This window comes from Mus pahari, chromosome 2, assembly GCF_900095145.1.
Source record: "Mus pahari chromosome 2, PAHARI_EIJ_v1.1, whole genome shotgun sequence".
Classification (NCBI taxonomy): Eukaryota; Metazoa; Chordata; class Mammalia; order Rodentia; family Muridae; genus Mus; species Mus pahari.
Genome location: NC_034591.1, coordinates 131270781 through 131294418, shown reverse-complemented (window position 1 = coordinate 131294418; position 23638 = coordinate 131270781). Strand labels below are relative to the sequence as shown.

The 23638-nt window shown below is 47.9% G+C and overlaps 1 protein-coding gene and 1 pseudogene across 3 annotated transcripts in view; one reads left to right on the top strand and one right to left on the bottom strand.

Annotated features, from left to right (window-relative positions):
- Nucleotides 1–1200: 1200 nt before the first annotated feature.
- Tsen2 (tRNA splicing endonuclease subunit 2) overlaps nt 1201–23638 on the bottom strand; it is a 34805-nt gene continuing 12367 nt past the window's right edge. The window contains exons 5-12 of one of the 3 annotated variants that reach the window (XM_029535628.1): nt 21707–22214; nt 20392–20469; nt 14904–14954; nt 12174–12312; nt 5817–5853; nt 4276–4387; nt 3183–3272; nt 1201–2251 (exon numbers count right to left, since the gene is read on the bottom strand). In XM_029535628.1, the coding sequence (XP_029391488.1) occupies nt 2192–2251; nt 3183–3272; nt 4276–4387; nt 5817–5853; nt 12174–12312; nt 14904–14954; nt 20392–20469; nt 21707–22214 (1075 nt within the window). In that variant the 3' untranslated portion in view covers nt 1201–2191. Of the gene's footprint in view, nt 2252–3182; nt 3305–4275; nt 4388–5816; nt 5854–12173; nt 12313–14903; nt 14955–20391; nt 20470–21706; nt 22215–23638 lie in introns of those variants that run through there. The other 2 variants (XM_021190819.2, XM_029535629.1) reach the window with 2 other exon arrangements.
- On the top strand, nt 10228–10695 carry LOC110316476 (annotated as a pseudogene).

Genomic DNA, 23638 nt, shown 5'->3' with positions numbered 1-23638 from the left:
AACCTCTGCCACACTGCTCCTCCCTCCCCTGCCCTTCCTTAGTGGTGGGGCCAAACCCAAGGCCCCACTCTGCAGGCTTGCCCTCACTGTGTCCTGGCCCAGACCAGGATCCTCCCCACAGCTCTGTGTCAAGTGACACCTGTGGTCTCCTGGGCTTTCCACCACACAGTACTAAAGTCTGTATTCTTGGAGTCACTCCACCTTTGAGGACAATCCTCAGAAGAGTTCCGACAGGGGGCTGGAGAGATGGCTCAGTGGTTAAGAGGACTGACTGCTCTTCCAGAGGCCCCGAGTTCAATTCCCAGCAACCACATGGTGGCTCACAACCATCTGTAATGGGATCTGATGCCCTCTTCCAGTGTGTCTGAGGACAGGTACAGGGTACTCACGTGCATAAAATAAATAATTCTAGAAAAAAAAAAAAAAGAGATTTCCAAGTGCGGTGTATCCAGGCTCTGAGCAGGACCAAGTGAAATACATGCAGCGACCTCTCAGACTTTTGTCTGACTTGAAAAGTTCTGAAAACCTTTAATCCCAGCACTTGGGAGGCAGAGGCAGGCGGATTTCAGAGTTCGAGGCCAGCCTGGTCTACAGAGTGAGTTCCAGGACAGCCAGGGCTACACAGAGAAACCCTGTCTCGAAAAACCAAAAAAANAAAAAAAAAAGAAAAGAAAAGTTCTGAAAAGTGATCACTCAAAACAACAAGAAGCCACAAGAAATCTCTGCTTTGGAGCCTGAGGGAAGCCATGATGGTAGAAAGCTAACTACAAGGTAGGAGCGAGCATGTCTGTGCAGTCCACTGATGCTGGGGGTGGGGGTGGGGTAGGCAGAGCTGCACTGCTGAACTCCATCTTCAGGCTAACGTGTGTGGGCAGGAGTGAGGCCTGTACAGACTCTCACAACTAGGATTCGGGACCATGAGCAGACAGCATGGAGTCAGGAAGCTGGGCCACAGCAATTAGCAAACACGCCTGCTTTCTTTTCTTTTCTTTTCTTTCTTTCTTTTTTTTTTTTTTTTTGTGGTTTTTCGAGACAAGGTTTCTCTATGTAGTCCTGGCTGTCCTGGAACTCACTTTGTAGACCAGGCTGGCCTTGAACTCAGAAATCCACCTGCCTTTGCCTCCCGAGTGCTGGGATTAAAGGTGTGCGCCACCACGCCCGGCTGCCTGCTTCCTTTTTAAAGATCACTGCTTCCAAAAGTTTCAGCAGAACTTGGAGACCAAGTGCCTACACCATTGGCCAGTTTCTTGATCCTGGACCTGGGTGAACCTCAGACACTTTTCTTACACTTTAACTCATGCTGTGGCTCTCAATCCCCCCTCACAGAACCACCACCGAAGTTCACATCCCGGCTGGCTATCTTGTGAATGTGTGCCGTCCCCACCAAAACACGGTGAAGCTTAACTTACCCATTATCAGCGCTGGGGGGCAAGTTCTTCAAGGGAGAAGATCAAATCACTACCTTCCCCCTGTAAGGGGTTACAATTCTTCAGGATGGGTTGGTTCCCTGGAGGCCGGTCAGAGAGCCATAGGCCCGTCCTCATCCCTGTTTTGGCCAACATCCCTTTTCATTCCTCTGGCATATTATGATGTTGCCAAGACCCATGCCATGCTGTTTGGACTTTCCAGCCATGAAAATCATGAACCACATAAGCTCTTTTTCTTCTTTTATGTGCTAGCTAGCACCAGCCATTCCACCATAGCAACACAAAAAATTGACTAAGATGCCTAAATGCCCCTCAGGCAACATCTTCTCTGCTCTCTAACCTGTGGGGGGAGGGTAATGACATCATGTTCTGTGGGAAAGGGTAATGACGTCATGTTCTGCTAAATGTTAACTGCATTAGTTCTCTCAAAATCTTCACTTCTTACTTTTATTTTATAAGAAGTTCTCTAAGCAAGATGCATCTCTCATAGCCAGCACTACATAGTTTTGTGTTCAATGAACCAACCTGTCAAATAATGAGTGAGTTCACTGAGAATTCACCGGTCACTCAGTATTTCAAGGTTTCCAGTCATGTGGGTAACTGGTTCAACTCCTTGGGTGAGCTGAGCTACAGAGTAGATTTTTCTATTACATCAACAGACCACGGGGTCCTGTGATTCCCAAATGTGCCGATGCTCCTTTGGGGGCAGGCCGATGGCACACAGTCAGAGCTGTTGGTGAACTGTGGACTCTGGGATTGGAAGGTCAAAGTTCTTCTTGGTCACTTCTCTCTCGGGAAGAAACCCACCGGCTGAGGATCACCTCCTGTAATCGAGGAAAAGAGGGCTGGACTTCAGAACTGGACATGGGAAGTCACAGATGCCTGTCACAGATGGCTGGTTTACAGGGACTCCCTTCCCAGTCTTGAAAGAGGAAGATGTAGAGAAAGCATGAGGTGTAACCATAACCCTCACATGGGAACCCTGTCCCTTGTCACCACTGAATCAGCCTCCCGGCACACAGCAGCAGTCAAGGCCAGTGCTCAACTCAAGCGAGGACCTGTTCTGGGACACACTGGTGCCTGTCAGTCAGCCACGGGAAGTGACAAACGGACACTGACGCTCCATGACCCACAAACCTAGCGAAGATCAGAACAAATGGAGGGAGGTACCACGGGCCCTGGAGGCCGACAGGACATCTGCCTGGGGCCAGGGTGGGGCACAGGCTGTGTGGGTAGCTAAGGTGTAGTTGAAATCCTGAGGGCAGTGGGCAGTGAAGGGCTCAGAGACATTAACACACAGTGGTCACTCTACTGAGAACTTGGCAGCCCCAGTAGAGGAAAGCAGCCAGGTGTCTGGTTCAACACAGGAACATGGGAGTGACGTGTGGGTGTGTGAGGATCAGGTGTGTGTGGCAGAACAGGCGCTTACCATGAGTGAAGCCTTGTGTTCCACCCTTAGCACTGAAGGAAGTCACATAAGAAGTGTAAGGAGGGAGAGACTGCTAGTCTCTGGGAGTGAGACCTGTGGGAGACCCTGGTCTGGCTGTTGAGCTGGCCCACCCACGGCTGGAGATGGGGGAGCAACAGATAGACTGGCCGAGGCTGTGCAAGGTGGGGTCTGACAGGTCCAGGGGGGTGAAGGTGAGAGAGGTTTACAGGGCCAGAAGCAGCTTTTGTCACTGAGGAAAGAGCAGCAGAGGATGCAGTGGGTGCAGACTCTTGGGATGATGTGGATCTGTCTCTGCACTTACACACCTGAACTTGAATCCTCTTCATGCATTCTGGGGTCTCCATGTCTTCGGCAGTCATGGTGGAGGGCTTAATCAAGTAACACAACATCAGTTCCTGCCGAGAAAAGATGACACATTTTCCATGTTCTGCAAAGAGACATCACATGTGTCAGTGTGTGAGGAGGGGAGCAGGCACCCCCCACCTGTCCCTGTGTACATGTACACTGCATTGTGCACACTCACAGGGCAACCCCTGCTTCCCTGGCTTTTACAATGGTGAAGAGGATGTGGGGATGTGACAAAGCAGACAAGCTGCTTACACATCCAAGATGAAAAATACACACTGTACATGTGTGTGTGTGTGTGTGTGTGTATGTATATATATGCCACCAGAGAAGGGGAGACCAGGCTGCCTCAGACTCATGATCCTCCTGTCTCCACTGTCCAAGTGCTAGGGTTACAGGTCTATACTCAGCTGTACAAATAACTTAAGATTTTCTATTATTTTATTTTTAATTATGTGTGTCTGCGTGTCTGTGTAGGGAGTGCATGTGAGTGCAGATGTCTGTGGAAGCCAGAAGAAGGCACTGGCTCTCCTGGAGCTGGAGTTGAGATGGCTGGTGTGGGTGCTCTGGTCCTCTGGAAGGAAGAGCAATGTGAGCTCTTTTTGTTTATGTGTATATGTGCTCCATGTGCGTGCAGTGCTACAGAGGCCAGAAGAGGGTGTCAGGTCCTCTGAGCCGGAGGTACAGGTGCTTGTGAGTTATCTGATGTGGGTGCTAGACTGAATGCAGGTCCTCTGGAAGAGCCACATACTCCTTTTTTTTTTTTTTTGGGGGGGGGGGGGGTTGAGACAGGGTTTCTCTGTATAGCCCTGGCTGTCCTGGAACTCACTCTGTAGACCAGGCTGGCCTAGAACTCAAAAATCCGCCTGCCTCTGCCTCCCAAGTGCTGGGATTAAAGGCGTGCGCCACCACTGCCCGGCGAGCCAAGCGCTCTTAACCACAGAACCACTTCTCTATCCTCTACATCTCCATTAAAAAAAAAAAAAAAAATTCTACTGACTTTAAGAGAAAAGCAAAGTGCCATGTGAGTGGCAGCGAGGTTTAGCCTGTTACCTTGGAGACGTTCCCCGAGACTCTGCTCAGGGCGGCCAGCGACTTCCAGCTGAAAGGCCTGCGGAGGGAGCCCTCAAAGTTGTCGTCCAGGAGCTCAATGATGACCGAGTAGCTAGAAGACAAGACAGACGTTCTGGAAAAGCCACACCATCAGTTGTTCAGAGAACATCGTGTCTGACCAAGAGCTAGGACAGAAGAACTTCACATTGCCTGCTGCTAAAAGCCTAGCCCATCAAAGAGAATAACTAATGATCAGCGGGATGGGAAGCTACCACCCTGTAGGCTGAATGCACGCCTCCTGACGGGAAGGAGCGGACCTTATATTCTTGCAACTCTTTGGATACTCATACTCACTGTGCTCTGAGGACTGTACACAGACTAACTTGGTGTTTCACACAGATCCATGATACCATCACTCATTGTGTGCACAGTGTAACAAGACCAGTGTGCTAAAATTTCCTGCAGTGCTGACCATGGAACCCAGCGGTCTAACACCAAGCTGCACCCCAGGCCAGCCTGGAGCCTGCAGGTTGGTTAGTTGGTTTGGAGACAGGGACTCACTAAATAGCCTTGATTAAAGTGGAACTTGCCATGTAGACCAGGCTGACTTGAAACTTAAAGAGCTCCACCTGCCTCCTCTTCAGAGTGCTGGGTTAAAGATACATGCTACCACACTTGGCCAGGAACATGACTTTTTGAAGAGATATATTTTATTTTTATAAGTATAAGTGTTTGGGCTGGAGAGATGGCTCAGTGGTTAAGAGCACTGACTGCTCTTCCAGAAGACCTGGGTTCAATTTTCACCACTCACATGGCAGTTCATAACTGTTTGTAACTGTTGTTCCAAGGGATCAGACATCCTCATATAGACATACATGCAGGCAATACACCAGTGCACACAAAATTTAAGAGTGGTGGGCTGGTGAGATGGCTCAGCGGGTAAGAGCACCGACTGATCTTCCAAAGGTCCCGAGTTCAAATCCCAGCAACCATATGGTGGCTCACAACCATCTGTAACAATATCTGATGCCCTCTTCTGGAGTGTCTGAAGTCAGCTACAGTGTACTTACATATAATAAATAAATAAATCTTAAAAAAAAAAAAGAAATAAGTATAGGTGCTTGCCTGCATATGTGTTTGTGCACTATGTTCATGCTTAGTGTCTGTGGATGTCAGAATAAGACACTGTTGTGAGCTATCATGTGGGTGTCAGGAACCGAGCCTGGAACCTCTGGAAGAGCAACCAGTGCTCTTCACCACTGAGTCATCTCTTCAATCCCAGGAATATGACATTTTGGGGTGGGAGAGGGAGAGTTTTGGTTTTATTTTGAGAAAGAATCTATCTATGTAGCCCTGGCTTTCTTCAAACTCAGAGATCTGCCTCTGCCTCCTGATGGCTAGGTCTAAAGGCGTGCACCACTGCACCACCGCTGGTCAGCTAAGAGTATGACTTTTAATTGCCTCTGAGACACTGAAAATTAAACCCCAAGCCAGATATTTTCTTGTGCCCTTTCTATTAATTTATTTAAAAATTTCCAAACCTTGCATGGTAAAATGGAGGGCCTTTCCGATACAGCACTGCAAAGAGAGAACGAGATGTTAGCTCATCATAACCACCCAGCTGTCTTCATGAGGCGCTCTGCTCTCTGGCCTGGCTTCAGATCCAAACTCTTTCTCCCCAGAAGCAACAAAACTAGTCAAATGTGCTGTCCGAACCCGGACACTCTCGTTCACCCCACAAGCAACTCCCAGAGTTAAGTACACGTCATTGGTTTTTCTATTCCTCTGGTGTTGGGGACTGAGCCCAGTGACTCACTCTGCCCAGGCTATACTCTTAGCTACAAGTGGGCCTGGTCTTTCTCCATGTGTGGGAAGTGGTAGACAGTATGTTAAGTCCATACAACGAACAGCATTTGTGACTCATTCCAAATCCAACTGAACTCAGAGGGAGGTGGCCCCACCTGAGGTGCTGTGGCAGGTGTTACACAGGAGAGGCACAGTTTTCAGGGAAGTCGGGGCTACTTCCTAGCCTTTGGCTGTCAAGTGTAGGAATTCAGGGCCTGGCTCGGTGTCTGAGCATATGTTGTCTGAGCACGAGGACAGTTTTAACCGCCAGCACCACATAGAAAGTAGGGCAGGGTTACACATGCCTAAAGCCCCAGCACCAGGGGGTGGCAGGGAGATTATGAGAGCTTGCTGGCCAGTCCACCGGAAACAGGGTGCTTCTGCTCTGGCTCGCTGAGGGACCCTGTCTCTAGGCAATAAGTGAGAGAGTAACAGAGGAAGTCACCTGCCCTCTTCCTCTGGTCTCCTGAGGCGCGCTTACCCGAAGACATCTGCATGCATCACACACAACACACTGAGGGGCTGGCAAGAAGTCTTGGCAAGTAAAAAACGTTTGGTATGAATGCCCATACATACATAGCACATGTCCATACACAGCACATGTGTCCACGTATGCCTGAATTCACTGTACCCAGACCATGGCATGTGCTTATGTGAACCTGAGTCACAAACACTAATTAAAAAAAAAAAAGTAAGTAAATGAATGAGAAATTCAGCCAAGAGGCTATAAAAGATCCATAACCACACAGTCCATCTAGTTACCAGCCTGCCTTTCTCATGGGGATTTGACACATGAAGGGGTGAAGCCAGTACCTAGAGATCAAAAAGAGCCTCTCATTGAAGAGCCTGGGCCTAAGGACGGTAGCCCTCTGCTGGGACCCCTTGGAGGCAGGGACTGGCCAGCTGCCCACCACATCTATTTGGCTTCCTCCAGGTTCTCAGTCCCTGAGAAGCCAGGCCTGGCCCTGAGCTGTGCCACTTTTGGGTTGACTCACAACCCTCCTGGGTCCAGAGCTCAGCACTCAGCTAGTGACCCCGAGGACATGTGCTGAAGATGGAGCCCAGGACCCCGAGTACCCGTCAGTCACCTGGATCCATCTGGAGATGCTCACTGGATTTCATGGAAAATAAAAGTGAGTGCTATGGTGAGCCCCAGGCCTGACATTTATAAATGAACCATGAATGGTATATGGCCATGCCCTGAAGGCTGAAATTTACCAGTAACCTACAGTTTTGCCATTACTGCTGTCATGTGCTAGCCCTGTGACACTGGCCGTCCCCTTGCTCCCCAATTGAGGAAAATTCAAGGAAAGCTTGCTTCCCTTGAGAAATGAACACAATTTTCTTTTTGGAGACAGTGATCCTGGAGCCAGCTCGGGACTCCTCAGGACACTGCAGACCCCTTCACCCAGCTGCTCTGGTCTGGTCTCTGTGGTCACACTGCCATTTGCCCATTCATTTCCTATGAGCTGTGTTTCAGCTCAGCTCAGTTCCCGTAAAGTAAACATCCACATGCATCCAAACAGCTCTGTGACTTGGGGTCAGTGATGGGAAGACAGGGGACCAGGGCCATCACTTCCTGTCCAGTCTCTGTCACTCCAGGGTGTGAGACTCTAGGCCAGTTACTAGCCTCTCTGAACTGGTTTCCAATATTCTAAAATGAAGGTATTACTGGGTGCAGAGGCACACACATGTAGTCCAGCTACTTAGGAGGCTGAGCCAGGAGGGTTGTTCAACTGTGAGAGCAGCCTGGGCAATGTAGTAAAACTCTATTTCAAGATACAAAACAAAACCTGAAGCATCCAAGGGGAAACGAAGGTCTTCTCTACCCACTGAACCAATGTCTGGAATGGAACTGCATCCTTACCCCACACTCCAGGGCACCACATGCTTTGACTAAATCGTGAGTCATGGGAGCACAACTCACCCAGTCTTCCTCAGAAATGCTCTACAAAGATGTTTTATCAACATCCCAAGGTGTGATAAGCCAGAGCTCAGGCAAATTAAGAAACCAGCTGAGGTCACGCAGGTTGCCACCTGTGACCCACGCTGCCTCTTAACACAGTGGATGGCCTCCCCAACTGCTTCAACTCTCATTTCCCCCCTTAAGACGAGGATGGTGGAGACCTGAGAGGTAGGTAGAGCGGCTGTGATCACGGGAGTGAGAATGAGAGGAAGTCAAAAAGAAACAAAGTGAGGCCATTCCCCTGCATAAACAGGAGCTGGGACCAACACAGCTATCTTGGAATTTATCTCCAGAACTTGAGCCCAGTTCACTCCATCAGCCATCTGTGGGTTACTTCCAGGATGGAAGAAACAAGAGAGGCCTTTCCCCTAGGGGATGGGCACGTAGCAACCTCCTAAATACTGTCAGAAAAGACCTTCAGGGCAGCTGGTGCCCCCTGAGGACTATCCCTCAATTCTGGGTGTTGTGAGAGACTGTCCTCTGAGCCTAGCAATTTCTTGGGGAATTCAGCCTCCTTGAATGAAGATAATCCAACCAAGCTTGCTGGCTGTTTATACCGCTGAGGAGGAGGGCTGGGGAGGGTCATGAGACTCTTACCGGAGTATATAGCACTCCCTACACCTGTTGTATGCAACCTTGCTTTAATTACATGTGGCCTAGGGGAGGGCTAGGCCAGGGGGATGGAGAGGAGCCATCTATGGGTCTAGGTGTGTCCTATTGGGGGTAAAGGAGGACCTACACCACTGTAAATAACCCCTTACCTACACAGAAGCTCAATAAACTGGCTCCCCACAGTAAACTGGCAGAACGGTGCTTCATTTCCTCACTGGACCATCAGAAGGTAGATACTGCCTGGGTCTCCACCCTGGGAAAGCGTTTTAATAACACCAGCATAAGCACAGCTACTTTAGAGCATTAGAGTTTTTACTCATTATTTTTCTAATTGTGTGTGTATGATTGTGTGTGTGAGAGTGTGTGAGTGTGTGTGAGTGTGTGTGTGTTTTGCCTGCATGTATTTCTGTGCACCACATGTGTGCTTGGTGTCCAACAGAGACGGGAATGTAACATTCCTTGAAACTGGAGTTACAGATGGTTGTTACCAACCATGTAGATGCTGGGAATCAAACTCAGGACCTCTGGAATTGCAGCAGCCAGTGCCCTGAACCTCTAAGGCATCTCTCCAGCCACAGTGTACGAATTTTAAAGACTGCATTGACTTTCTTTGGGCTATTTAAAAAGGCTTAGAGACATATGGAACAAGCTGCAACAGGGTCACTTAAGATCTCAAAAGCTGGGCTGGTGAGATGGCTCAGTGGGTAAGAGCACCCGACTGCTCTTCCAAAGGTCTGGAGTTCAAATCCCAGCAACCACATGGTGGCTCATAACCATCTGTAACAAGATCTGATGCCCTCTTCTGGAGTGTCTGAAGACAGCTACAGTGTACTTACATTTAATAAATAAATAAATCTTAAAAAAAAAAAATCTCAAAAGCTTACCTGCCTACGCCTATGGACATTCATCTGTGCCCTGATCCTTGGACCCGCCCACGGACATTCACCTGTGCTTTCAAAGACTGGGGGTTGGGGACTGGGGTTTTTTCCCACACTATATAAACTGAGTTCCTACATTAAACTTCGAGCTTTGATCAGAAAAAAAAAAAAAAAAAAAAAAAAAAAAACCCTCAAAAGCTGTAACTTTTGGGGGCTCTCAAATTTTTGGGGGGCCCTCTTAAAATTTTTATCTGACTCTCACAAACACTTCTGAAAAGACCCAGGAAGCACTCATTCACATGGCCCATGTGGACATGGGGTTTGGTGATTAAGAAATGACTCCAGAGCTGAGAGGACCCCAAAGGTCCCTGGGGGTGCCATGGTGCTTCAGCTCTCCAGAACTGCCTGTCTCCCCCTTCAATCATGAAGAGCATCACTAATCTCTGAGGCTCCAAAATCTGAATTCTTCCTTGTTGGGGACCATGTGCAGGGCCTCAGGCATGCAAGGCTGAAGCTCCCCCTCGGACCCCCAATCCAAGCTTGCTGAGTGCTGATATGCCACAGTAGAAACTTCCACAGTATGAAGCTATGCTTGTGCATAAAACCATTAAAAAGATGAGGATTAAGAACAGTCTACTGCTTTTCGCCAAGATGGCGCCGAAAGCGAAGAAGGAAGCTCCTGCCCCTCCCAAAGCCGAAGCCAAAGCGAAGGCCTTAAAAGCTAAGAAGGCAGTGCTGAAAGGTGTCCACAGCCACAAAAAGAAGATCCAAATGTCACCCACCTTCTGGCAGCCCAAGACCCTGTGGCTCAGGAGGCAGCCAAAATATCCTTGAAAGAGTGCGCCCAGGAGAAACAAGCTTGACCACTATGTGATCATCAAATTCCCACAGACCACCGAGTCAGCCATAAAGAAGATAGAGGACAACAACACTCTAGTGTTCATTGTGGATGTCAAGGCCAACAAGCATCAGATCAAACAGGCTGTCAAGAAACTCTATGACATTGATGTGGCCAAAGTCAATACCCTGATAAGGCCTGACAGAGAGAAGAAGGTGTATGTTCGCTTGGCTCCTGATTATGGTGCCCTAGATGTTGCCAACAAGATTGGGATCATCTAAACTGAGTCCAGATGGCTAATTCTAAATTTACACTTTTTTTTTCACCATAAAAAAAAAAAAGAACAGTCTACTTTGTGGGTTCTTCTTTTTACCACCCTTTATCCCCCCATACTGATTTTATCCCCTATTATCACTTGATAGAAGAGAAAGGATAGAGGGGAGGGAGAGAGAGAGAGAGAGAGAGAGAGAGAGAGAGAGAGAGAGAGAGATCCTTGAATCTAATTTCTTTCCTTTTGTTTCTTCTTTGAGCAGGACTACTAACAAACTGCAACCAACCCTCCCCACCCACTCAACAACGACTATCAACCACCAACTCCATTTCTTGGGGCTCTAGCATTCTGGAAAGTTCCCAGAATTCCATATGTCACACAACTGCAGAAACTATATGTAGTTGGCAAAACACACCTCTGCTAGAGCACAAGGCAAATCATAGTCAGCAGCTGTGGACAGTCTGAAGCAGTCCTTTATCCTCATATCTGGGGTTAAAGTGAAAACACTATTTCTGTGTTTTTAAAGAAACCAACATTTCAGAATTCTCACTGCAGAGACCTCATCCCATAAGTGCCTGAAACCCAGACTGCTTCTGTGGTCAAGCATTTCAGATGAGTACTCTCAGTCTGCACTTGACCAGACAAATTCATCAAGAATCTGAGGTGACATCAGATGCCACCTGGTTCCTCTAAGTGCCAAATCCATTCTGTTGGTGGGTTGTCAGGCCCACTTCACCAGCAGTTTCTCCTCCATTTTGGTTCTCTTCAGTCACTGGTAAGACAGTCCTTTGAAGACTTTTCATCCCAAACATCCCCGACCAGGTCCCAGCCAGTGACCAGTGCTCTCCACGTTCTTGCCTCTGTGCAGATCCTGAGACCTACTCAGCATGTCCTACCCCAGCCTCTGTGTTGTTTGCTCTGCCCAGCAAGCCTTTCACAGTCTGAGGGGATCACTGGGGAAGGCAGCAATGCACAGAAGTGCTTAAGAGCCTTTGTCCTAGAATCTAAAGCCTGAGAGAGACTGGAAGCCAGTGAGGGTACATGGCCTTTCCTCTCCACACTGAATAGCAAAAAAATAGCCATGAGGAGTGTCACAGGAATGAACAGCACCATGCCGGACAGCATGACCTCAGTAAACAATAGCTGGTATCATCATAACTCCAGGACTCGGAGTCTGAGGCAAGTGAAACTGCAAGAAAACAGACCCGACAGAAATCACACAAGCTCATGGCTGATGTGCAGCAGGTGCCATAGAACTCTTGGCTATGATTAGGAAAGGCTGTGCCTGCCAGTAGGCTTCTCAACACACGGCCTTCTCATTCTCTGGATTTAACCCCTCCTATCCAGACATCCAGCAATGGTATCCAAGAGAACAGACAGCTACCTCGACCTCCCAAGCAAACTGGGCTGACCCTGTCCTCACATCTGCCACACACACACACACACACACACACACACACACACACACACACACCAAGAACTACTTACACAGATCTGTCCCGTACTTGAGCCCCACTTTCGGCACCCAGCCTTTGCTTCGGAAGTAGTGGTAGGCCATGTAGGTTGTCCTGAAGGTGGGCTGGACTGCAGTGAAGGCTCGCCAGAGTTTCATTATTGTCAGAGGCTCCTAATGTTGTTTTTAAAAAAGACAATAGTTTGCATCATTTATTCACTCCTGCTCAGTAAGGGAGTAGACATCTAGACTAGCACAGTACTGCAGCAGTAATGGAGACGAACAAGGGGGATTCATTCAGGAGACCTAACCTACACTGTCTATGTGACAGCAACCACTAAGTGTGGCTGTTCCCAACACATGTGCTACTGTGAGATCCATCAGTCCATCTCAGAGAAAGTAACACAAGCAACCTCAGTAATTTGGGTCATTTTAAGTTAATCATACTCTGTCCTCTTGCAGTGCTGGGTATGCAAAGCAGGGCCTTTTGCATGCTTAGGCAAGTGTCCTCCCTCTGAGCCACAGTTCAGCCCACCTGCATACCATGGTTAGATAAACTATGCGCATATTATTAAAATTGCTCCAAGCCAGGTGGTGGTGGTAGGATACATCCCAGCACTTAGGATGCAGAGGCAGAGAGGCAGGCCGATCTTTATGAGCTTGAAGCCACTGTGGATCCACCAAGTGAGTTCCAGGACAGAGAGGGAACAAAGAGAAACCCTGTCTCAGGAAAAAAAATGTTCTGGGGCGTGGGGGTTTCTGTTTTTTTTGAGATACTCTCACTACTGTAGCCCAGGCTGGCCTTGAACTTGTAGTTTTCTTGATTCTGCTTCTCAAGTGCCACCAGAAAAGTCTACAGTGGCCCATGTGGCTCCCACTTGAGGCTCTCACTCATCTCTTATGCTGCAGGGATCTAGGACTCAGAAAAGGAGACACTGAGGCTGGTGTGCAGCTTGGTGGTGGGCTCAGCATACACAGGCCCTGGGCTCCATCCTTGAGAGAGGATGAAATTTAGAAATGAGGAACAGCAAAGGGGTCGGAGGTTAAGGAAAGAGGTGGGGATCTGGGGAAGTACGTTGTAGACAAAGGAGCCAGCAGCATGTGGTGTTGGGCTCACGTGTGACAAGCCCACGGGAGCTTATAAAAACACGCTTCCATGGACCCTTCAGTGAGCAGCTACTGCAATGACAGGCCAGGTTCACCAAAGCAAAAAATCATTTTTGTAAGTAAAATTTTCATTAAAGTCCCAAAATAATCCTTGGTTCCATGTAGCTTTCAGATAGGAGAACAGCCACCTGACGGTGCAATGTCAAAACTGTGTCCAGAGAAGGACCTTGAATAGAACAAGAAGTTTTCCCTGGGTTTCATCAGAAAACAGTCACAAAAAGTAAGAGTGTCTTTCTCATTCCATTACTTTGGGAAAGAATCAACTCTTCAGCTGTCTGGGGTTCAGCTTCTCAGTTCCGCTCAGCTGAAGCTTTAATTCCACAAATACACCATGGACGCAGCTCACTGGTAGAACATGGGCTTAGTGTGAATAAGGCCCTGGGCTCCATCTCCAGACAATAGCTCTCATCAACACCCAACATCAGAGTTTGTTCATACCCATGAGGCTTCAACACCTCACTATGTCTCCCTGAGAGGGCGGGGTCCGGCATGGAGCCTGAGGATCCCCCAGAAGCAGACATGGACACTTCTGGTGCTGTCTGTCTCCTTTCCTCTTCATTACTGTATCCTAAGGCATTACATCAGAAAGGTGCCACATTCAAAACAGACAAGAAATGTCCAGTGAGAGGCTGCCCTTCTCTCTGCCTAGAGGTCAGCAATGGTAATTTCCTGGCAAAGGTGAAACCAGAGACATTGAAGCCACATACACATGGGTTTACCAGCTGATTCTAACCACTCTAGCCAGCTGGCCCTGCCTGTGTTACTTATTTTCTCTAAGCTCAGATAGCTTGTTAATGCAGCTCCTACCAAGAGGTGGAAAAGATCAGAATGAGCACAGGCAAGCTGGACACCATGGAATGCAGAGCTGAAGGAGGGAGGAGATCTCAATATTGATTCTAGCCTAGGCCACAAACAGTGAGTTCTAGGCTTGCCTAGGCAATAAAGGAAGATCTTGACTTGAAAACAAAAACAAAGGTCTGGAGAGATGATTTAGTGGTTAAGTATGAGCACTGATCCTAGAATATTTCTAGCACCGACATGTCAGCTCACGTCTGTCTGTACTCTAGTTTCCGGGGATCCGATACCCTCAGAGGTGTCTGTGGACATGCAAGGGGTGCAAGAATATTCTGGCAAAATGCCTATACACATTAAAAACAAACAAGCAAAACCCAATGAATCTAAGGGCCTGACACTCAGCACTGGTATAACTATATGTTGGTGAGTTTGATTATTTTTGCAGTGTTGGGGTGGCCTTGTGCCCAAGGCCTTAAACATGCAGAGCAGGCACTGTGCTCCTGGGTGGCACCTAGCCTGGAACTTTGGGTTTTGTTGGTGATGCTAGTACCATCGTGATACAGGTTTCCTTCTCCTTATAAAACAGTCTGCAGTTCCTCAGCCTCTGAGAGAGACACAAGCAAAGAGGGTCACCCTGCTTCTGCCTGAACTGCTCCAGCTGAGGTTCCTTAGTTTGAGCCTTACAGCGAAAAGGGCAAATCTTTTTTCAGTTGAAGTTGACACATTGGCTTTAATGCTCCATAGGAAGGGGCTCTACCTATGTCAACTGGGGAACAACCGGCTTGTGTGTACACAAAACTTACCTTCTCATAGTAAATACTTAAGCATCCCAGGGCGTATGCCAGGAAGAAAGCCTGCAACAAAGTAGGGGAGTTCTCATTAGAAACACTGTTGCTCTCCTAGCATGGGGTGGGGCTTAGTAGGGGAGCGACTGCCTAGCTCACCCTTGGCTCACCCCACATCACCCAACAGAGACAAAGATAGCTCTCTGACAAAGTCAACATGCCTCCACACCCCCATCTATCCAAGCAACCTCATGTTGTGGCCCCCCCTCCAGACAGAGCTATGATCCTCAGGCACCCGGGGACAGGGTGGTGGGCAGTACTGAAATGTGACACTGGGTTACTTTATATTTTATTGACTGTAGTGCTGGCCACAGAAGGAGGGCCTCCTGCATGCCTGAACTACCCTGTTAAGCTACATCCCAACCTGACTTTTCTCACGTCAAAGTATTTTAAAAGGCATGAGATATGCTACCCACAACTAATAATCACAAATGGCTCCTGCTTCCAGGCACAGGGCAGGAGGGTCCTTGAGTAGAAACAGGACTTCGCTTCCTTCTTCTCTATCTCCTCCTGTCCCAAGGCTGTGCACACATGGCAACAAGGGACCAGAAAGCTGAAGGGTGCACAAGTGTCCAGGGATGAGAGGTGCAGGGCCTAGCACCGCAGTAACTTCCTGGAACCGCCCAGAGCCACTGACACTCTCCAGTGTCCACTGACACTGACACTCTCCATAGTTGCGGTTCTCCAAGCTGTCTGGGGTCCTGGGCGCCAAACTCAAAACTATCTGCCTTCCTCATGCTCCTGCTAAGTGTGTGTGTGTGGGGGGGCACAGGTGGAAGAAAAGATAGCCCAAAGCCTGGGGAGAGATCACAGCAGACCCTATTATAGCCAGACCCCACTGTGATCCGCAAAACAGGCCCAAACCAGGACAAATCTCCCTCAGTCTTGACTTAGAAAAATTACTTTTCCTAAACACAGGGTTTGGAGCAGGGTGTGGAGGCTCAGACCTGCTCCTGGAATCAGCCCCTCCCTCGCGCTCTGGGCTGTGCTGATACCTTTGCCTCACCACGGGCGGGGCGCAGACGACTCTTTTGCCTCTGCTCCAGAGTGCTTGCTTTTGTCTGGAAACACCTTCAGTTCCCGCGCCTCTCTAAGGCAGAGCAGACACCAACACTGTTGCCTCTGCCCATGAGACAGGCCAGCTCCCTCTGTGAGGGCTCAATGCTTGTGCTGAGAGAATGAAAGGAATCCCAACCCCTGCCTTGGCTGAGGCCCAGGCACCTAGATCCACTGGGGGCTTTTGCACCTGCCCCAGCTTGCTTCTCCAGGGGCCTAGATTCCCCAGAGAGGTCACACTTCTCTCAGTGCTGCCCAAAGCCCCACCAAACCTATGAACTTACTTTGGCCTCACTCTTGCTGCCACCATTTCCTACCACTGAATACTGCAGTTTATGGGTGGCCCAGGGTGACCGAAATACCGTAGAAAAGATAAAGCTGCCCTTGGGTGGATAAGTTCCCTACATTTTGACACATTTGCATCTCTTGGTTCAGAATAGTACAATACAGACAAGGAACCTGCTTTAGAGGATCCTGGAATGAGGTTTAGCAGACCTGAGTTCAAGCCTTCACTGAGGTGGTTTAAATTGTATTTTTAGTTTTTATTTTATGTGTATGGGTGTTTTGCCTACATGTATGTATGTGTACCATGTGTGTGCAGGGATCCAAGGAGGCCCAAAGAGGGCATCAGATCCCCTGGAACTGGAGTAACATATGGCTGAGTCACTGTGTGGGTGCTGGGATCAAAGCTTGGGCCAATAACTGTGTGCAAAGGATAAAGAACTCATGATGCACATGAACAACAAGAAAGAAACACGCTAAGTCTGCAGGAACATGGGAATCATCATGCGAACCCAAGTCAGCTAGGCTCAGAAGGCCAGATTCTACAGGGTTCCCCCTTCAGATACAGAATCTAGAGTTAAATGTGTACGAGTTGCCCATCAAAGCAGAAAGGAGCTGGTGAGCCGAGAACGAGCTCTTCAGGGCAGGGTACTGGGAAGAAGAGAAGGCAGTGGGGTCCATGTGAGAGCAGGGCTGTGCTTATCTGAGATCAACAGGAGGGTCAGGAAGATGGGAACAAGGGTTTGGGGAGTACAGCGGAGAGGACAATGAGAAGAGGTAAAGTATACTGACATACATGAATATACTGAGAAGGTGAGGCTGATCCCACAACACACTTCAAATTGGCAGTCAAGGAGACCAGGCCTACAAACTGGGCCAGTCTAGGCAAGCCCGGACAAGTCTTTTCAATTACTAACAGAAAAAAACCCCAGGCTCCAGCCTTTACATCCCAATAATGGTTCCAGAATGCTAGAGATAGAGTAAGATAAAGTTCATCTACCCCAGAATTCCAATGTGTGTTAAAAACGAGCCTGCAAGCTCACTTAGTTGTCTCTCTATCTTGGTAATGGGAGACCTCAGTATGCTGAACTTCTGCAGAATAAAACAGTCTTTGCACTATTTGAGTTCGGGGTATCATTCTTCAGTGAATCATGGACCCTTACAATACCATAACGAGCACATTTTGTATGCTAACTTAATTTTTAAGTTAAAAAAGAACAAGCCTGTGTAAACTGGGTTAGAATGTCAAAGAGAAACATCTACAGCAATCATATAAGTTAAAGAGTTCATTTGCATCTGTGTGGTATTTTGCTACTTTCTGAAACTTCAGTTTCCACTCTTCAGGGCTGTTGTCTCCTAAGGAAGGAGCCAGGGCCCTGGAGCCCCATAGGGAATCGCTCTATCATGGTGTGATAGCCACCGCCCTGGCATGCAATCTATATGTCACAGCTTCTTAGAAGAACTTATTCATTGGGCAAAACTATATAATGCAAGTATGTAGCATTGGGTTTTATGTTTGTATTGTTCTTCGAGATGGGGCTCAGGAAGCTCAGGATGGCCATAAATTTTCTATGTAGCTGAAACTGGCCTTCAGCTTGTGATCCTTCTGCCTCCACCTCCCAAGCACGTGTCACCACCATGCATATCTTTCTTTAACTGCCCTGAGCAGTATTTTGGCATATACTATGAGGCAGGGTTATGGATATCTTTCCACATAGTTAATGAGCTGCTCCAACACTGATTGGAAATGACAGTTTTACTGAATACTGAAATCCTGTCTACCGACCGTGTCTTAGTCTCTTAGGACCCAATCTTTTCTTTTTCTTTTTTTCAAAAAAGATTTATTATTATATCTAAGTACACTATAGTTGTCTTCAGATGCACCAGAAGAGGGCATCAGATATTATTACAGATGGTGATGAGCCACCATGTGATTGCTGGGATTTGAACTCAGGACCTTTGGAAGAACAGTCAGTGTTCTTAACTGCTGAGCCATCTCTCCAATCTTTTCACTCGTACACTTTAAACTAGTCTAACCTTTTACCACCAGCTATGACATTTGTTTGAATTGTTTTGCTCTTGGGCTGGGTAACTCAGTGTCAGAGCTTTTGTCCAGCATACACAAAGTCCTGGTTTGGGCCCCAGCAGCCGCTGCCCTTTCTTAGCTAGTTTCAAGATTCTAAATGAAGGTTAGGAAGTGACATGGGAAGAGATGCCATGATCCTCTCTTCTTCCTACCAGCACAGGAGGAGCCGACAAAGCAGACCCTCACAGCCGCTCAGAGGGGCTTCTATGAGCGAACAGGGAAGGAGGCTTTAAATATGGAGATAGAGAGAAATCTGAGTTTTTTTGAAAAGGCATTCAAAAGGTTGTGGTTGAACTGTTTTTACAGATCGGATCAATATCTTAAAAGCAGTAAGAAGTCATCACACATTTCTGTGTGGAAACTGTTGCTTTTCCCATGGATGGAGTCTGATGCTTGGACACCAGAGGGGAGAAGAGAACACAGAGAAAGGACAGGCCGGGCTCATTTCATTTCTGACCCAGCCTCCCCTGTCCGTGAAACTGAGAAGGGTCTACAGGGTCTCCACCATGGAGGTCACATGTGCCTGTTTGGTACACAAAAATGTGGCTTTGGCAACTGGGTAATGGACATTTGCACTTATTCAGTTCTAATTAGTTTACGTTAGAACAGTCAGGTATGGCCAGGTTACCCAATCTCAGGGTGGACTATCAGCCTCAGGTGAAAATCTAAGAGAAAAGGTGCTGGCCCAACACCACTCCCTGCTCAGCTGTGTATCACTGGCAAGGACCGGAAACGGAGGGTTACAGATGTGGCTCTGACAGGGCACCATGGATGAATACAACAAATTCCCCAGGGACCTGCCTGGCTGTCCAGAGCTGTGACACTGCAGAGCTACCAGAGAAGCTTGGCAAGGGCACACCGCCTCCTGCAGCAGAAAGACAGGAGCAAGGAGGGAGAGAGGGTCTCAAGTGAGCCCGACCACAGCTAGAGGAACACGAGAGGGGCAGTGTGACAGAGTTTGTAGAGCTCACTTAGAACGCAGTCATGCAGTGAGTGGAACATGATAACTGATTCTGCAGAGGAAATGCCTGGAACATGCTCCTTCCCTCAGCAGTCAGGGCGTGATCAGAGTCACACAGCACATGGAAAACAGTAGGCTCTGCAATTTTAAAAAACTTTAGTTTTTTCCTCTCTCTCTCCTTCCCTCCCTCCCTCCTCCCCTCCCCCTTCCTTTCCTCCCTCCCTCCCTCCCTCCTTTCCTCTTTCGTATCTCAGGCAGATACTCTGCCAATGACCTTCAATGCAGACTGAGTTACACACTTCAAATGAATGAACTGGTGTGCTAATTACATCTTAATAAAGATAATTTTTTTAGAAAGCTGACAAAAATTAGCTGGGCGTGGTGCTGCACACCTTTAATCCTCAGGACGCTGTCAGGAGGCTCTCGGTGCATTTGTGACCAGATGTCTATATAATGAGTTTTTGGGTAACCAGAGCTACCCTGAGATACCCTGCCTCAAAACAAACAAACAAACAAACAAACAAAAACAACAGAAAACTTGACAATATTTTGAAATCTTAATGAGAAAAGTAATCAATTTGGCTGTGGTAGTACACACCAAATCCCAGTACACTTGAGGCAGGGGCTGTGAAATTCAGGCTAGCCTGGGATATGTAGAAAGAACCTATCTTGGAAGAAGAAGGAGAAGAAGGAAGAGGAGGAGGAAGAGGAAGAAGAGGAGATGGAGGAAGAGGAAGAAGAAGAGGAGGAGGAGGAGGAGGAAGGGAGAAGGGAAGAGGGAGGGAGGGCTCAGATAAACCCCTTAAATGCTCAAAATTCCTTTTGTTTCCTCACTGAGGATTTGAACCCAGAGCTCCCAAACACCATTCTAGTGATTTCATGGAGCTCCAGCACAGCTCCAACACACTCTCAAATGGAGAAACAGGCTGAGTGAGGATGAGCATCCTAGCAGGTGATGTCACCATTTAGCATTCTATACAGAGCTGCTCTGCACAGTGGAGTCAGGTGCACACTGCACAAGATTGGACTCACCCAGGGCTGAGAGCAAGATGCACACATACCTCTTCTAGGCTGAGCTGCAGATACTCAAAGATCCTGTATGGATTTCTTCTGCACACAAGTTTCTTCCTTTTAAGCAACTAGAGAGAGAGAGAGAGAGAGAGAGAGAGAGAGAGAGAGAGAGAGAGAGAGAGAGAGAGAGAGAGAGAGAGAGAGAGACTCTGAATAAATCAGTCACCTGGAACACACCTATCATGAGACTTAATTCCCAAATGAGCATTTTCTTGATAAACTCAATGGGCTATATAGCCCAGACTAGCCCAGGCTGCCTCAGCTGTGGTGGAATTTGGTATGTACTGCCAAACTCAACTTAAGTCTTTCTTTTCGCATCAAGGTTTCAGAATATTTTCAGGTTATTCTACTGGGTTTTTCATGCTGTTGGATAAAATCTGTTTAAAAAAAAAAAAAGATTTTAAAAGTAACCTATGTGGGGCTAGAGAGATGGCTCAGTGGTTAATAGCACTGACTGTTCTTCTAGAGGTCCTGAGTTCAATTCCCAGCAAACACACGGTGGCTCACAACCATCTGTAATAGGATCTGACACTCCTTTCTGGTGTGGCAGAAGAGAGTGACAGTGTACTTATATACATAAAACAAATAAATACTTAAGAAACCCTATGTGGAACGGATGTTTTTGTTCTTCTGCTGCTAACGCCATCCCATGGATTTTCCCTGCAGATGGGACAACTCCACTGTTAAACTTAGTGTTTTCCACTCACTAGCTGTGTGCCTGAACTTAGGTGTCAAAACTTCAGTCATGCCTGAGATCAGGCACTTATCATGAATTTCTTCCTCTCCCATACAATGCATAGAGAATTACTGGTCTTGCTTTAACTTATTAAAAATAAAGTTGAATTTTAGCGGAAACAGGCCTCACAACTGCTGGGCAACAGGGGCTGTGCTTCAGCGCTGGCCTCAGAAACACCACACAGGCCCAGTGTGGACAACAGGCCTGCCCAGGGGCAAGTGCAGGACATCTGGGAGGGCTGACACCTCTCACTGGTCACAGCAGGATACGTGACTAACAGTCTTATCTCCAGGGGACATGCCCAAGAGTCCCAGCAGATGTCTGCCACCATGGGTGGCACTGACTCCAGGGGTACACTTTTCCTGTCCACATCCAGCCATGGTAAAGTCTGCACTAGTGAGAGATTAGCAACAGTGACAAATATAGGAGAGGGGTCCTAACACTGCAATGAGAGCAATAAGGAATGTGGGCTCTCTTTAAAAAGCCACAACCAACAGCAATGCTCTCAGACTGTCGCTGACTGTAACTGAAGCCCAGATGCGGGGAGCAGGGCACTTTGATCTATGTACCTTCTCTTCTGATGCCGCCACCTCCTCCTCCTCCTGGACACCACACAGCTCTTCCTCTATGAGCACATACTCGTGAGCAGCCCTTTTCTCTCCTGCTACCTGGCTGCTGGCTTCAGGCCAAAGGCCATCCTGTGGAACGAGGGCTTCCTGGGGCAGAACCTCGGGGTCCTTTGCCACACGCCCATTATGGCTAGACGGACTAGCCACAGCGAGTGTGGCGTGGCCAGGCCCCTCCTGCAGGCAGTCTGAGTGTGTGCTGAGACCCGGGAGGTCATCTGACTGTCCAGCACCCCCAGTGGTCACGGACAGTTCATCCTTTTCCACTCTGCCTTCCAGGGAGGAGTTGGCCTTGGAGCTCAGTGGTTTGTGCTGTGGGGTCTCTTCTTTCTCCTTTCTGCAAGGAAGCTCAAGTGGTTCTGTGTAGTCCGAAAGGATCTTCTGCACAGTGCTCTCATCGTGGCCCTGCCTACGCAGGAAATCCCTAGCCCATTCCACGCGATGCTGATACCTGCCAACAGAAACGCCATCAATAACACACTCAAGTCTCAATTCCATAACAACAAAGTGACCCAGAAGCCTACAAGGTGGCCCACTAAGATGCCGAGTTTTTCTCAAGGGTGGACTACAGGCCGAGCTTGCTGCCTTCATTCTCCTGCATCTAACTGTCCAGCAATGCACACGCATCACTGACCCTTTAACATCATTTGCTGATTTTGGCAAAGTTAACCTCCTTTTAACAAAGTGTGAAAATCTATGTTATTTAAAACCAAGAGACGCTGGTAAATAAGGCAGAGAAAAATGCTGCCTTTTACTGGGATCCATTTTGTCTTATTTTTAATCTTGGTTATCACACTGTTTCTGACAGACACCCCATTCATGATTTAAGACCCTTTGTTTTAGCACTGGAAAGTGAATGTCAATAGATTTTCTTCACAGTGCTCAGGAACATCACTAGATATGGGAAGAATTGATTTGCCATATACACAGTTCAAGTTGGCTTTCTGTTGTGATGAAGCCAAAAGCAATTGGTGGGGGAAGGGTCTATTTCACCTTGGAGCTTACAGGCGCCATGAAGGGAAGCCAGGGCAGGAGCTCCAGACAGGACCCAGAGGCAGGAACACAAGCAAAGACCTTGGAGGAACTTTGCTTCTGGCTCACTCTCTAGCTCACAATCAGTCAGCTTTCTCATACAGCCAGAACCACCTGCCTAGAGATGGTACCGCCCACAGTGCTCTAGGGCTTTCCTCCATCAGTTAGCAGTTGAGAAGAATAGCTCTGTAGACCAATCTTCAACTGACACCCAAGATTACCACTACACATACACATAGATGTCCAAACATTTGAAAATAAGTTCCCCATAATAATCCTCAGAGTACAGTAACACATTAAATTTCTATCCTTAAAGAGCGGAGCATTTGCCAAGGTTTAAAGGGTATGGTGAAGACAACAGGGCTGTGGCAGGATTGCTGGGATATGTTCCTGTGACATAAGAACACGTTACCAACCAAAGACCAGCAGAAGACTGATCTTAGTGACAAACACCAGTGGCTCTGCCCATCCTGAAGATACATGGAATTTCGGTCCTCTTATTTCACCTGTGTGCGCGATACCCTGGGAGATATCAGGGTGCACATACTGTCCAGCAGGCAAACTGTCCTTTGCACCTAGAAAGCTGCTGTCTGCTTCACTTTGGCTTATTGGAATTCCAAGCTGTTCACATTGGTTTTCCTATACACAGATGAGCACACATCCCTGTATACTGGGAACTGAATCTTTGACTCATTCATATATTATTACCCTGCTTGCTTGCTTTCTCTCTCTCTCTCTCTCTCTCTCTCTCTCTCTCTCTCTCTCTCTTTCTTTCTTTCTTTCTTTTCCTTTTTTGAGATAGGGTCTCATTTATCCAGGCTAGACTTGAACTTGCCAATTCTT